At 42.6% G+C, this 15,199-nt stretch overlaps 1 protein-coding gene across 1 annotated transcript in view; it reads right to left on the reverse strand.

Annotated features, from left to right (window-relative positions):
* Positions 1-15,199, reverse strand: part of slc8a4b (solute carrier family 8 member 4b) — a gene marked incomplete at both ends in the record, with an annotated part of 41,058 nt that overhangs the window by 22,052 nt on the left and 3,807 nt on the right. The window contains 5 exons of the mRNA XM_079216319.1: positions 9,826-10,018; positions 10,548-10,739; positions 10,886-10,982; positions 12,822-12,974; positions 13,055-13,165. Of these exons, the coding sequence (XP_079072445.1) occupies positions 9,826-10,018; positions 10,548-10,739; positions 10,886-10,982; positions 12,822-12,974; positions 13,055-13,165 (746 nt within the window). The remainder of the gene's footprint in view (positions 1-9,825; positions 10,019-10,547; positions 10,740-10,885; positions 10,983-12,821; positions 12,975-13,054; positions 13,166-15,199) is intronic.

Here is a 15,199-nt window from a genome sequence, read left to right on the forward strand (position 1 = left end):
GAATAATCTCTCTCTATGCTTTGTATAATTCATTTGATGGATTATATATGAGAGGCATGCCATGCACCAAGGCCATCCCATAACATACAGTAATTTGCAGTCAAACTAAATAAATGGAAAACTGGCATCCCACCCTGGAAGGTCTAGCCCGGAGTTGTTGGTCAGTGAACCCAGCACCGAGGCCTTTAATGTGGTCACGGCGAGGCAGGGTGGAGGCCATTGGAGCAAGGAGGCCCGTGGCAGATGGGATGCAGGGAGTGGAAGGGTGTATAGCTGGGTGTCTCAATCCCACTTTCGAGGCTCTAATCATGGGCATGGAAGGGCAGGGGCAGCCGGTTGCCACAGCTCACGGTAGGTCTCTGAGCCGTGATTACAGGGTGGGCGCAGGCCACAGGGGGTTGATCACAGAGACATACTGGCAAGAGTCAGTGTGTGCGTCTGTGTGTGTGTGTGCGGGTGCTGGACTCTGACCATAGGGTGTGTGTGCTCGGCAGAGAAAATTGCTGGGACTGCAATGCTTAAAACAACAACCCCAGGGGAAGATGCAGACCGAAGAAGAAGAACCAAATGGGAGACACAGAGGGACGGAGAGAGGGACAGAAACAGGGACTGACAGGGATGCTAAATGGCAGAATTGTATAACAGAGAGGCAGAGGCATGGAGGGGAAAAAGAAAGAACAACAACAGAGGAGACAGCCAGACACAAACAAAGGCTGCAGGTTTAGCATTTTAACGTCAGAGCTGTCTCGACTAAAAGCTGTTTTGTAATTCAGCATCGCAGCATCCTTTCTTTCTACATATATATATACCTGTCTCAACCACTATTGTAAAATCCATGCTATTTTAACTGTCAGGTTGTTGGCTTTGTCTTAGACCCACAAATCAATAGACTCATCCTGTGGTTAAACGGCAGCGCTGTAAGAGAGGAACACAGACAGAGGAGCCAGTGGCGGGATTAAAAAACGGGTTAAAATTCTGTTTGGAGAAAGCTAAAGGTGCTCGGTGGTTGTGAGTTAGAGGCACTGTCAGTGGAATACTGTAGAACAGGGGGAAAACATCAACGGGCAAACAACAGACGGCTGTTGCCACATCGATTTCAACACGCAGCTGGAACACAATACACACAAGGCTAGCACACGTAAAGAGAAACGCATGCATACACATACACACACACACACACACACACACGGAGAAAAGCTTCTGAGGTTGTTAAAGATGTTGACTTAAGCTACTTAAGTTTGACTGCTCTGACATTAGAGAGGATGAGGAGAAAGAGAGGGGATAGAGGAGGGAGGGCAGAGGGAGAAAATAAGTTAAGAAGCATGGAGAAGGAGGAGAAACAGGAAAGAGAAGAGGGAAAGGGAGGATCAAAGCTCCTCGCCTCTATTTTTCTTTTCCCCTCTTCTCGTCTTTATTTTTTGCTCTCTGACTCTCATTCAGCCCGTTTTTATGTCTTCAGTCTTTCTCCCCGTTCGGCAGACCATGACGATGCCAAAATGTGATTTAACTCCAGTCTTCATTATCCATCTGGCCAAAGGATTTTTCTTTTAATTAAAGAACAAACAATGGATATGTATCTCACACATGAATGCACACACACACACACACACACACACACACACTTAGAGTGGTCGTTGCTTTAGAACCTGACAATGAATGTTAGAGATGAAATCAATGATAAAAGAAAATGGAAAAGAAAATATCGAGGAGAGTAATCACATGGTTCTTCGTATTTAAACGCTCGGAGCAGAAGAACAAATTAAAAAACTACGAAGCTCCCTATTCGACTCCCATAATTTCCACCTTTTGTTCTTAAGCTTTCTTTCGATGTTTCTGTCACTTTCGGTCGTCTCCTCTTTGTGGTGCTGACAATGGAAGGGACCATAAGTTGCTAAGGCAACCAACAGAGAGAGGAGAAGAAGAAAATCCTGTCATGAGGAATTCTGACGTTCATCAGTAAAACGGGGAAATGGAGGGAGTCAGAGAAACACAGAGCGAGGGGGGAGTTGGACGTGTTTATCTGCCCATTAGCAGGCTGTTCTTTGAACCTGGAGGGATGTCGGGTGCATAGAAGAGAAGACATAAGAGAAGGCAAAGAAACTGCTGGGAAGTGTAAACTGTCCTGGGATGCACAACAAACACAGTATACGTGCCTCATATGAAACAAATAAATAGTCCTGTTTGTACTGTACTGTACTCTCTATACTGGCTCCAGTGTGGACTGCATAGCATTGCAGTGATAGGCTTAATAGTGGAATAGATGGAATGTTCCATGTGATTGATAAAAAGGATTAATTGATGTCTAAGATAGTAAAAGAAATGCTGAAATTGAACCTAAGGGCCAAATTAGATGGATTAGTAATAATAATAATACCTTATGTCATGTCATGTCAAACCAAACTAAACTCAATTGATCATGTATTACAGGTATGGGTGGCAAAAGGATTACACAATTAACACTCCATTGAAGATAATTCAATCAACCATATAGATATCTACATGTTAGAAATACATGAGGAAATGTCCATTGTCATTAGGATTCATCCTCTGGGGAACATTAATGTCTGTACATCATTTCATGACAATCCATCCAATAGTGGTGGACCGACCTGCCGACATTGCTGCTAGCGTTGCTAAATATGCTGCAATCATATCTGTTCAGTAATCTTTGGAGAAAAAAAAACACAGGCACATCAAACAACAACAGAATAGCTGGATTTATTACCAAAGGCTGTTTTTAACCGTGTTAAAGGGGTTTAGGCTGGATGCTTTCTAGCATCAACTCTGCTGCATAAATAGTGCCAGCAAGAAGCAGTATGCATACTAACAAACCCCACTGCTGGGTTTGACCGTTTTAACGTGTGATGTGGGAGTCATGCGAAACAGCACGCAAAGCACCTTATACCAACATGTTTATGGCGTCATATGATTGGTTAAAACTGTTTTATTCTGGTGTCTGCTCAGTTATGTCTGGCAGACAAAAACATGCTTTGGCTTTGTGACACGATGACATTGAAAAATAAAATCCAAACGGCTGTCTGAAACCACTTTAATCCCAATGTGGGGATAACAAGTGTATTTAGTACGGAGATGATAAGCAGGAAGGGCACAATGTGCAGACACGCTGATCGTCTGAAGAATGCTAAAGTGTGTGTGTGTGTATGTGTGTGTGTGTGTGTGTGTGTGTGTGTGTGTGTGTGTGTGTGTGTGTGTGCATGCCCGTGTGCAGGGATATGAGAAAGGGATAATATGAGACTCGCTAGATGAGCAACAAAAATGACTGTGGAAATACAGGAAACTGTTCACACACACACACACACACACACACACACACACACACACACACACACACACACACACACACTCAACACAAGTGCATCCTTATGAATTTGGGCAGAAAGGACACACACTTCAATGCACACACACACACTAGACGCACATTTCCAGCGCACAGCTCTCGGGGATTTGGAGTTCAAAGGATGTTTTATTTTGGGAACAGCTTTAGGTTAGTCACCCTGCTTTGGTGACAGACGGAGAAACAGGTTGCAAAAATCAAACACGTTACAAGCGCTGTGACACAAGCAAACACCCACCCACACTCACTCACTCACACAAACAGACACAAGCTCACACTCTCACTTTCCTTGTATTTATCTTAATTCCAAGAAGCACCTCGCCAAAGGGAGAATGCGTTGTTTAAAACTTACAAGCTGACTTCTTCCTTCACCAGCAGCTAAAAAAATGATCACAGCTCTTTTGACAGCTTTGTCGAAAACACTAAGAAGTTGCGTTCGGGGTTCATTAACACATAACGCAGCATGGCAGGATGCTGGGGGAACTGTAAAACTCAATATTGTTAAGTGGTAATTTGGTTGGTGCACTTCAGGGGGTTCTATGATCCCATTGGAAACAGCAATAACAGATTATGTCTCCCTTAAGTGATGAGTATAAGGCTGGCAGTTGAATTGCATTGTCGTCTGCAATGCATGATGACATTTCTCTAAATCGCCCATTGGCTAAAAACCCTCCCCAGAATCGCAATTGTCCAATTGTATCATGTACTATATATGTGTAAATACATGTATGTGAAGATTACCATATAACTAGGAGTTTGAATATGTGTATGGGCGGATCAGTATGTATGTATTATTCATAATCAGAAATTCACTCAATTGAAGCATTGAAAAGAAATTGTGTGTGATTCTCTGTATTCTTATCCTGAGTCCACCTCAATCATTTTCTTCAATAATGATATATAGTGTACTAATAACACTGTCATATAATTATGAGTGCTTTCAACACATCCATAAGTTTCTTAAGCGCTAAATAAACGTTACGAACAGCACGACATGCAGCGGTTTTCCCGATGTTCTCTGCATCACCGACACTGTACAAACATGTACCACTCGCAAAAAAAGCGCATGGCTGTGATCCAGTCTATGCATACAGTCTGTGAGACGGCCAATGCTCGGCTGCGCCGTGTGGTGTTCAATGTACGGCTCGAGAAGGTCTCATAAATAAATGATTCCTTGTCAGCAGAATCGATAGCGCTCGTACAGGAAGTCATCCTGATGTGAGAACGGATCTTGGCAATCTTGAAGAACTCTTTCCCTATAAAACTAATATCGCTCCTTCATCAATGAGGAAGGGAGCTGGCATTTTTGTCCGGTGGGAGTGGCCAGCTTATCCAGTGAAGTTAGCCTGCGCTGGAGCAGGTTAAAGGATTTGGATGTGTTGCTATGGTGAATTTTACAAACTTGCTTCGTGGAACCGAAAAGCCTGACCTGCGTCATCTTATCCTGAAAATGATCCGGCTAACTCAGAAAGCCAGGCACGAGGAACGGGGCCCCAGTCTGTCACACTTTGGATTTCTCCGCGTTGTAGCGGCGTACGTGGGTCTCTAAAAAGAGCAACGCCACTACCGTCACAGCAACGAGCGACAGTTATTTTCAATGGGAGCCATGGTGACATGGTGAAGCCAATCATATATTTTAGTTTCACCCTGTTCCGTTCCATCAAAAAATAATAAAGTCAGCCAGTTCCCAATGCTATTTAACGACAGAACTACGTCATCGATGCTTAAATGGACAATGGCTTATATTAATAAGCAACACCTAAATGGGAATTCCCTGACAATGTAGCTGCCTTGCTTGGATGGTTTGTTGCTTTTGTCTCTTGGAGTTGGAACACAGCATAGTTTAGGCTAACGTTAGCGGCTCCCGTCGGCTCTTTATCAAATTTATGGAAAATTCTTTATTATTCTTTACTTGGATTCCCATTAGCTAGTAGCTTCTCCACCTGGTGTCCACACAAAACAAAACATATAAAACCCGAACGGCCAGATTGACAGGTGTAGCAGCGGTAAGTAAAGAGGGTGGGGCTCGGGAACGTTCAATTGCTGACATTGGAGTGTGAAAGTATTAAAGATGTTTCCCGAAGGGCATTTTTTAGGAACATAGTAATGTTTAATTTAGCTTTGTTTGCAAGGTGACACAGTGCAAAGTTTTCGGGCTCAAAAATGTTGGAGGTGGTTTGCTCTGTAAAGTGAGTGCACGCGCACACACACATAACGCATACACACAAAGGGCAAAGCAGTAATTGAACAGGCGTAGGCACAGTGTGGTGGCGACACCTGTTTGAAATTTATAATGAGCAGCCAGAGGAGACGACCCCACACACAGTCACACACACACACACACACACACACACACACACACACACACACACACACACACACACACACACACATACACAGTTGTCTGGGTCTTGGCTGTGACTCTGTGCTCGGTTGCAGCTCAGAGGAAGGCTAAGAATAAACTGGTCCTGCTGAGCATATCTCTCTCTCTCTCACACACACACACACACACACACACACACACACACACAAACACACACACACACACACACACACACACACACACACACAAACACACACACACACACACACACACACACAGACACACAGTTAACTTTGCCTTTGACTTCTCACACACTTGCCCTCTTAACAAAAAGAACAAGCCAGAGAGAGCTGCAGACAGATGGAGTATGAGAAACAACCAGGAGAGATTATTGGTGAACCAGACAGGGATAAATAAAAGAAGCATCGGTGGAACAGAGATAGAATTCATTCATTCATTCATCAATCTGAGTTCACACAATATATAATAGAATATTCTGACATTAACATGCTTACATATTCACGTCATTCTTTCAGTCTCTTTGCCCGTCACTTCTGTCCTTGGTTCATTATTAAGTCATGAAACGAAGACATCCCTCTTCCTTTTCTCCTCCTTCCATCTTTCACTCCGCGTTTCTTGCTCTTTTCCCTCCATGACAGCATATGAAAACACATTTTCTCTGGAATCCATCACTGCTATTCATGCCTTATCCATCAATGCTATTTCCCCAACGATTTGGATGTCAGTGTGGCCTCTTGATTGGCAAGAAGCCGGGAATTTACCCTTTGAAAGAGTTTTTAAAAAATGATCTTCAAAGTCAATGCAGCAAAGAACGACATGTCCTGACTTTTAGTCACAAGTCAAGCTCCTACATTTCCAATAATTCAACAGGATAGCATATTCAGTTACGTCTTGCAGTACCGATCAGGCAGGATATAGGGATGCAGGAGAAAAGAGAATTCTCTCTGTGGAATCCCATTAGTTTGTATAAATTAGAGCTCATGAAATTGAGCTGAAGCCTCCTTCTCCTTCTCCTTCTCTTCCTTCTTGGTGTTCTTTTCCTATCTTCTCCTCTTGTCAGTTCAGCTCCAATGCCTTTTGGATTTTCCCTGAGAATTTTAAGCAGCACCTGGCTCGCCACGACCTCTACTCCTATGATCCATCTACCGACTTTTACCACTTTACTCTTTTCTCAAACTTTTTAGACAGATTAATGTGGGGTTGCTCAAATGCCGAAACCAGAAATGGGTAAACAAAACTATTACGCAGCTTGAAAGGAGACACAGTGTAAGAGGGACAAGAGAGACTGGAGGGAGGTGTGGAGGCTGAATTATGTCTGGGTTGCGGTTCAGCAAAATTGCCTTGGCAGCAAGTCCCTTTTCTCTGACTAAACCGGTAGACAGCGATGGATGGATGGCGAGGATGAGGATAAGGATAAAATAAGGGAGGTGGAGAGAAGAGAAGAGGTGAGAAGGAGTCAGCGGAGCGAGACAAGGGTGTCGGGTCACGTAAAACAAGGGGTAAGGTTACACAGGGAGAAGAAAAGAGGAAGGAAAGTCTGACGGTGTAAACAAAAACGGTGAGGCGGAGGGGAGGAAGATGCAAATGAAGAGGAATCGGGGTGAATAGGAGTGGGTGAAAGGGGAGAGAGGAGAGACATGAGATGTGGGTAGAGGAGAAGGTGAAGAAGGGAGGAAACGAGGGAGCAGGAGAGGATGGGGAGTGATAAAACTCATCCAGCGTGGAAGAAAATCAAAAAATATATCAGACAGAATATGGGGGCTGGAGGGAGAGACATTAAAGAAGGTCTCTCTGACACGGGAACAAGAAAAGAAAAGGAAAAAAAGAAAAGAAATAATGATACTGAGCAAATCCAAGGTCAATCAAGAGCAGACATTTTATGAGGCACAGACAGAACAGAGAGAGGAAGGGCAGATGGAGGGAAGAAAGACACAAACGAGTGCAGCGGATAAAAGCAGGTTTACATTAGTAGGACATTTTTGACAAGCGGCTCAAAGGCACAATGTTGAAAAGAGGAGAGAAAACCCACAGAGAGGGTAGCAGCGAGAAAAGACATGAAAAAATAAAGAAGGGGAGGGATATGATGAGGGAGTGCATCCTGTTTGCACGAGTCCTTTTTCCTTTTTTTCTTCTGTTGGTACATTTTCTCAAAAAGCCTTTTAAAAGAGCAAGGCACACAACTATAATGCCAAATAATCTCTGACAGCACAAATTATAATGTCCACTATAAAAAATGGTGTATTGGTCATTTTGGTATTGTTTTAGATGTGCACAAGAAGTATTATAAATATGTTGTAACAAGAGAAATTGATTATTACTACGAGCAAAAAGTGGACGTGTCTTAATCAAAACATGAGACTTTGACCAATTTAAACTTATAAACACTATGATTATCCTTTGTGAATATAAACCTTGCACAGTTAATCCACACTCATAGAGGAATATGCTTATTTTTGCTTATTGTTTACTCTTGACCCACAAAGTTACAATCTCTTAGGGGTAAAAAAACAAACAAATAATACTTCACCCACTGATCTCTCTAATCCTCTTGTAGCAAATACAGCAACAGTATCTTAACTCCATTGGCATCAGCCTTGTCTTTAGTTTCTGTACTGACACACCAGCAACAGAGGACATGAAGTCTATCTCTCTTATCCCTCCATCTCTCCCCTGGCCCTCTTTATCTCACTCCCCCCCCCCCCCCCCCCCCCCCCCCCCTTCCTAACCTCACTTGCTACAGAGCTTTATAAGCAGTGATTGCATCATTGATGGTACATCATCTCACAGAAGCGCACGCACACAAACACACTCTGCCCTTGTAGTTATGCTCATACGCAGAAGCCGGCTGGTGTCAGATGGCGAGCCTCTTATTCATTTTTAAATCTGTTTTGATACATACACATATACACGTTTGTACTCCTATACTTGTGAGGACCCTCGTTGACATCATGCACTCCCATAGCACCAAAGCCCTGATCACAACCACAGTACATGTCTAATGCCAGCCCTTAACCATGACCTACATGTAATTGTAATCCTAACCTTGAAAGCCAAAGTATTAAAGCTCAAACAGCTCTTTGAAGACTAATGTGTCCTCACCCATGGGGCGACTTCGGGCTCATCCAGTAGAGCGTGCGCCCCATGTAGGCCCTCGCAGTGGCCCTCGTTCAATTCTGTGGCCCTTTGTCGCAGCAATAAAGGCAATACAAACCCAAACCAACACAAATATAAATGTCCTTACTCTAAAGTCGAAAAACTTTAGACACACACACACACAGACACCGCCTTCTCAGTGTTTCTATGAGGGCAGTTCACAGATGAACAGCTTCTGAGCGGCTTTGCCAAAATTTTAGCCCCCTAGACAGACCACACACATTTGCATCATTACACTTGAGTGAGTGAGGATACTTATTGACATAACTACGTTGACAATCCCCATGTCATAACACTTAAGCGCTCATGCTGTTCAAGCCGAACCCTGACCTATGTCTAACCCTGTCAATCAAACAGCACCTTGAGGAAGCGGCAACCAGCGCAAATGTCCTTGTTCTTCAAAATGGTCCTCGTACAGATACAAGAACAAAACCACACACACACACACACACACCCATAGAGTACTTGCTTATAGGCCCCAGGAGGCGCTGAGGAAACTGCATTCCCAACTGCTTTATGTATTGGTCAATTTAACACAGCTCACGTCAGCATATTAAAAATGCAGGAGCCCAAGGACACAAGAGCAATTCTGTGTGTGTGTATGTGCGCGCATGTGTGAAGAAGCATTTTAATGCATAGTTGCCTACCTTGAAGAGTGGCATTATCACACTGTTATCTGCCTTCTAGAGCTATTTATACTATGAATGGATTTTTAACACTCAATTAACCTAAATAGCCATTTCTGAACAGGAGTCAATCACACAGAAAGGAAACGGAGAAGGAGAAATAGCAATATGTCATTGGCATTCCAGAATGATGTCATTGTCACCTTTTAATGCAACAAAAACAGTTTAAAAACAGAGTATTTTGGGTATTTCTTTTAGATATTGGGCAATTGTTCAAGTCCCCCTATAAGTGATGAGAACTTGTGACTGGGTTAAATAACAAATATTGACAAAATATCTGTACTTACATGGTTTCGTCATTCTGAAATTCCAGCTTGCCAACGGCCATCTCGTAGTCCTCCCCTGCTCTAGCGCTGGCGTCCACGGTGCGGTAAGGAACGGCGACCAGGCCTCGGGCCCCCGAAGTCCTGAGTACTTTCAACTCCATCACACCCACACTCTCACTCACTTTCTGACTGGCGTTCTCAAAAGTAAAGATGCCTGCGAAAAAAAGAAAGAAAGAAAGCACGTTGTTTCGCAGGGGAGAAACAGTAGCAAGACATGATGATGAGGTTGATAAACACCTACGCTCTCACTCACTAGCTTGCTCTCTAATGTGCACCATATATATAGTGTAATGGGGAATAGATTACCACCCACTCCCACTTTAATTCTCTTTGGATGTTAACAAACTCCAGTACCTGAAAAAGTGTCGACTGAGGGACTGGAACTCTTTGTTATACCTTTTTGAAGAAATCCTGGGGCAATGTAGCAAAGCAATAGCCCTATGTGGATTTCACATTAAGCAGATGGTGTGCAGACACTTCTTTGTCCGTATTTCATCTTTAATCTTGCACAGAAGGTTAAATACGAACAGAAATCAACATGAATTCTTTCTAAAACAGAAAGTGAGTAGGATGCGAAAATGTCAGTTTGGCTTTAAGTACAACATGCAGAGACAAAGTATTTAGTGTTCGTAGTTACATCCAGATAGACAACTCCTGTTAGGTTACAGAGGGGTCGCTCTCACCTGCGTGATCGTCGTCGTAGATAGTCACTGTTGATGTGTGGTTGTCACCCAGCACGGCTTTCGGGGTGGCACTGGCATCCAGCGGGGCGGTGCCAATCTCAGGATAACCAACCACTCGAGGGTTGCTGAGGTGGACATAGAAATACTCATCCTCCTCGAAGATGTCGTCGTCGATCACTCCGACTGTGATCTCTAGTAAAAGAGTTTAAAATCAAATTTTGGTAAAAGCCAGTAGAAAAGGTTGCCTACGGTGCTGCAGATGACCTCTGCTACTTGAGCCTAAGTCTCAGGGATGTGTTTTTTTCTAAATATGCCATAAAGTATTGCTGTATGTTTACCTTTGAGGGTCTCTCCTGGTTTAAACAGCAGTGTTCCCTCCGCAAACTCATAATCTGAACCTGCGTTTGCTGTACCGTCCTCCGTGCGATAGTCCACCTGGGGGAGATGAGAACACGGAGAGACGGGAGGCGGGTTGAGACGAGGGTAAGGGGAGAGCGAAAAGAGCCGTCAGAACATGAAACAGAAGTGAAATGATATGAAAATGGGCAGATAAACACAAAGGGAGAAGGAGGACACAGAGGACAGAGAAGAAGAGAGAGATAGAGGAGGACGGCAGAGAAATGGAGGAGAGGCATTTGTGGAGATGTGAACAGAGGGTGAGAGAAAACAAGATGAACTGCTTCATTAAACTGGGCCCTCTGGTCAGATACAGCATGATAATAAAGACTTTGAAGATAGTACAACAAAACTTTCCCTGTATCCGCTCCATTCTCTCCATCTGCCCCGTTTATTAACCCTCTCCATCGTGTACAAAGCCTTAGACATTTGCCCTCATTGTGTATTATCATTATATGAATATGGTAAAGATTTAAAGACTACTTTAAAATAATCTAAGGAGGTCTGTAGGAAAAGCCGAATCAATGACTCAGTGTTGGAAATGCTTTTGTAGTTTTCCTACTGGCACTGCTCTATTTTTCTCAGTTTGACTTTATTTTTCTCCTAATGAATTGTGTATGAATTGAGTGACACAGTGCAGTTTATGTACCCATCACAGAAGCTGATAATGCTGGAACTGCTGTATAGTGAGGATTCATATTTTTTAGATGTTTGAAATATAAAAATAAGAAATGATGTTGATGTGTTTGTAAAAACATAAAAGTGATAAATTGCCAATAAATCAGCCAATGATATAGCTTGGCTTTAAGAACTGTATAGGAATATGTTTTAGACAGACAGATAGATAGATAGATAGATAGATAGATAGATAGATAGATAGATAGATAGATAGATAGATAGATAGATAGATAGATAGATAGATAGATAGATAGATAGATAGATAGATAGATGTATACTTTATTCATCCCCAAGGGGAATTGTGTTTGTCACAGTAGCAAGGTTACATAGAACAGATATTGGAATGAAAATACTCAATATATATAACAGACCTAAAGCTTACTAAAACTTTTAAAGGACATTGTATATTTCTTTGAACTTTTCTTGTACATTCAACTAGACTTACATTGCAGCCTGTGAAGTGTATGTGAAGAATATATTCTTGGAACTTTTGACCGTTTCAACAAGTGCGCTATCAGCCACAAGTAGCCTCATTGAGAAAGCCTGTGTGGGCTGAATAGGCCACTTCACTTAACAACATCAGCTCTCAGTAGACGGCGGACTGAGGCCATGCCACAAGACTTCCTCTCCAGCAGCACTGATGTTGCATCATAGTTTAATTTGTATACAGGGAGAAAATCAGGAGGGACACAGTCAAGCAAAGCCCCTGAAGTATTAGCGAGCAGATCAGGTACCATTTCACTGACAGATTCCCTGTGGGAGACTTTAAAGAAAAGCTCTTAATCAGAGTATGAGGCCAGCGTGAAGCCCGTAATCAATGAGCCTTTGTCAGAGGATATGTTTTGAGCTGAAATCTAAAAATCTGGAGAATAAAGTGTGTTGTATTTTGTCTCCCAGCTTTCCTTTATCTCCCACTTATATAGCTGCACCAGCATCTGACCAAAGAAGAGAACAAGGAAGCTCTCTAGAGGTGACAACCTGCTATGATTAAAATCAGATCAAGACCTGGAAAACTGCCATAGATATGAGTGAAATCAGTTCAGAGTAGATTTTTGTATTTTCCAGGCTGTTGGCTTTTCTCTGTCTTGAAGTCTTTTGGCTGCTGTCCCTCCCTCACACACATCCACACAAACACACCGTTTTTTATACACAGTTTCCTATTCTTCTGAACTCCATGTCTTGCATTAATGCCACACATACCTTGACAGTAACTCCAGAGTCTCCTCCACGTCTGGCAACGGTCAGTTTCAGGGAGCCACAGTTTTCAAAGCACTGGTACAAAGCGGGTTCAAACTCCATCCGGATGGTGTGAGGGTCATCCTCCGGTGCCTGGATCTCATGACTGCTCACCACCTGGGGAATTATTTTTGAAGTCAGGTCGGCGTTTCCCAATTTGGAATAACGGTGATGAGTGGAGATTATGTGTGACTCACCTTGCGAGCCTGGTCGGCAGCATGCTTCTTGAGAATGTTGCCGGCTCCGATCATCATCCTGGTTGCCTGGATACGGTAGAACGCTCTGCTCTTCTGCTGCTGCATCAGGACCTGATCAACAAAACCCATCAATTAACAAAGTAATCGATTGTCGTCATCGTCATTAGAGTTTCTTTTGCAAAAGTTTCTACTTTTAAACCGACAGCTGCAATTTAAAAATGAAGCAGTGAATCTCTCTTGGGAAATCTCTAAAATGTCTCTAAAGGAAGATTAAAGGTCAAAGGTCATTGACAGATTCACTGAGTTACTTGAGAACACTTCAATAGATTGGATGCTTGAGGTTTGTCTGTGCTTTTTGACAAAGATGTTGCCAGGTCACTCAAAATAAATGGAAGGAAGGAAAGATTTGACATTGTAGCCTTCCAGTTTCCTGAATTATGAACCTCTGAAATGAACAACCTGCAGTTTCAGGCTTGCAACTTGAGATCTAATGAGCCTCATCAATAAGCAGCTGATTCCAATAAAAATGATTGGCTGTATAGCAATTTAGGATCCTAACGATCCAACAAATAGTACATTAACACATTAGGCTCTATAGTTTTGAGACCATTAAATTAAATGTGGCTTCATAGCTGGGAACACTGCGATATATTTTGGAGTGAGGCAGCAGTTTACTCCAGAATCCTCATAACATCTGAATCTCTTTGTAGGAATTGAAGCTGTAGTTGTTTGTTTAAAAAACTTGGTCTGGTTTTGCCGAACAAACCAGGCTCAATTAATGGAAGTTCAATTCCACCACAGGGAACTACTATCTTATTTAATACAATTCTTCATGATGACTAAAAAAACGTTAATCCATTTGGTTGAGATACATTTTCAAGGCAGCTGCCATTTCTATTTACAGCACAAGGCTGAGGAAGAAGCTGCAGGGGGAGGGAGGCTCGTATGCAATCAAACATCTGGAAGTTGCCCAGCGCACCCTGGGGTGCCTGCCAAACGTCCTTCCCTCACCACCAAAAGAACAATGACCAAAACCAAGGAATGGCTCAGAGAGGAGGCAGGGGAAGGAAGAGGAAAAAGCACAGACAGGGAGACAAGCTGAAACCTGGACAGCTTCTGCAGTCCAGTGTTAAAGGAGAAAACCAGAGGAAATAAACAGGAATCCTAAATGTGCTAATTGTGATTAGTATTCCAAAAAAAATGTAAGCATGTGTGAGTAGAACTTGCAACAAAGAGGTGTGTGTGTGTGTGAGACAGCCATCTATTAGCAGCTCCTTTATTTTTGCCAGGGATGAGAACAGATTAACTGACTAGTCTATTAACCCCTGAGGGACACATTAACAACAACACTCAACTAGCCAAAGTTAAATTTAGGACAAAGCAATGGGTATTAATAGCTAATAAATATCAATTCACAAATTGTAAATCTAAATTCCCCCAAAAATCTTAACCCAAGGTCCCCTTGGTGGCTTTTCTTTTCAAGCTTTTGACTGACAGTCTTCTTCCTCAACACATGAACTCAGTGTGTGAGAACTCAGAAAGAAAGCTAACAAGTGGACCTTGTGTTGCAAATTTTTCGTCAAGCTACGGCTTCCAAGTCCAAGAATGAACCTTCACGCTAACATATCTAATGTTCATATAACTTACCGGGCAAAACATCACCTGGATGTCAGAGGGGTTGTACGTTACAGTGCTGTCAATCAAACCAACTGGCACCTTCCTTTCTGCCCACTAGTGGTTTCATCAGCACATAACATCAAATGAGGAGCGTCCTGGAAAACTGAGTGGTGTATCTTCTATGTTTATGCATGTGAGAGAGCCTGTGTAGGTATCTGATGCTCAGCCTACTCTTTAATTAACTTCCTTATAACTTTGTTTCCATGTTCTATAATTAAATAAACTAAGGCAGTTATATCATTTGTGAAACAGCTCAGAAGTTGCCCTGGAACATTTTGAAATGTTTCTGTATAACAGATGTGTGCTGTCCTACATGCTATCGCCTAAACACCTTGTTCACAACTGAATGTGTCACAGCGTCATCTCCAACACAAAGTCACCCTCAGAGGAGTCGCATCTGAAATGTGATGCATGACTTTATGTTTCAATTTATTGCTCGATGTAAAAAGATCTTAAGCTCAGAAACTG

Source organism: Taurulus bubalis (assembly GCF_910589615.1).
Source record: "Taurulus bubalis genome assembly, chromosome: 3".
Classification (NCBI taxonomy): Eukaryota; Metazoa; Chordata; class Actinopteri; order Perciformes; family Cottidae; genus Taurulus; species Taurulus bubalis.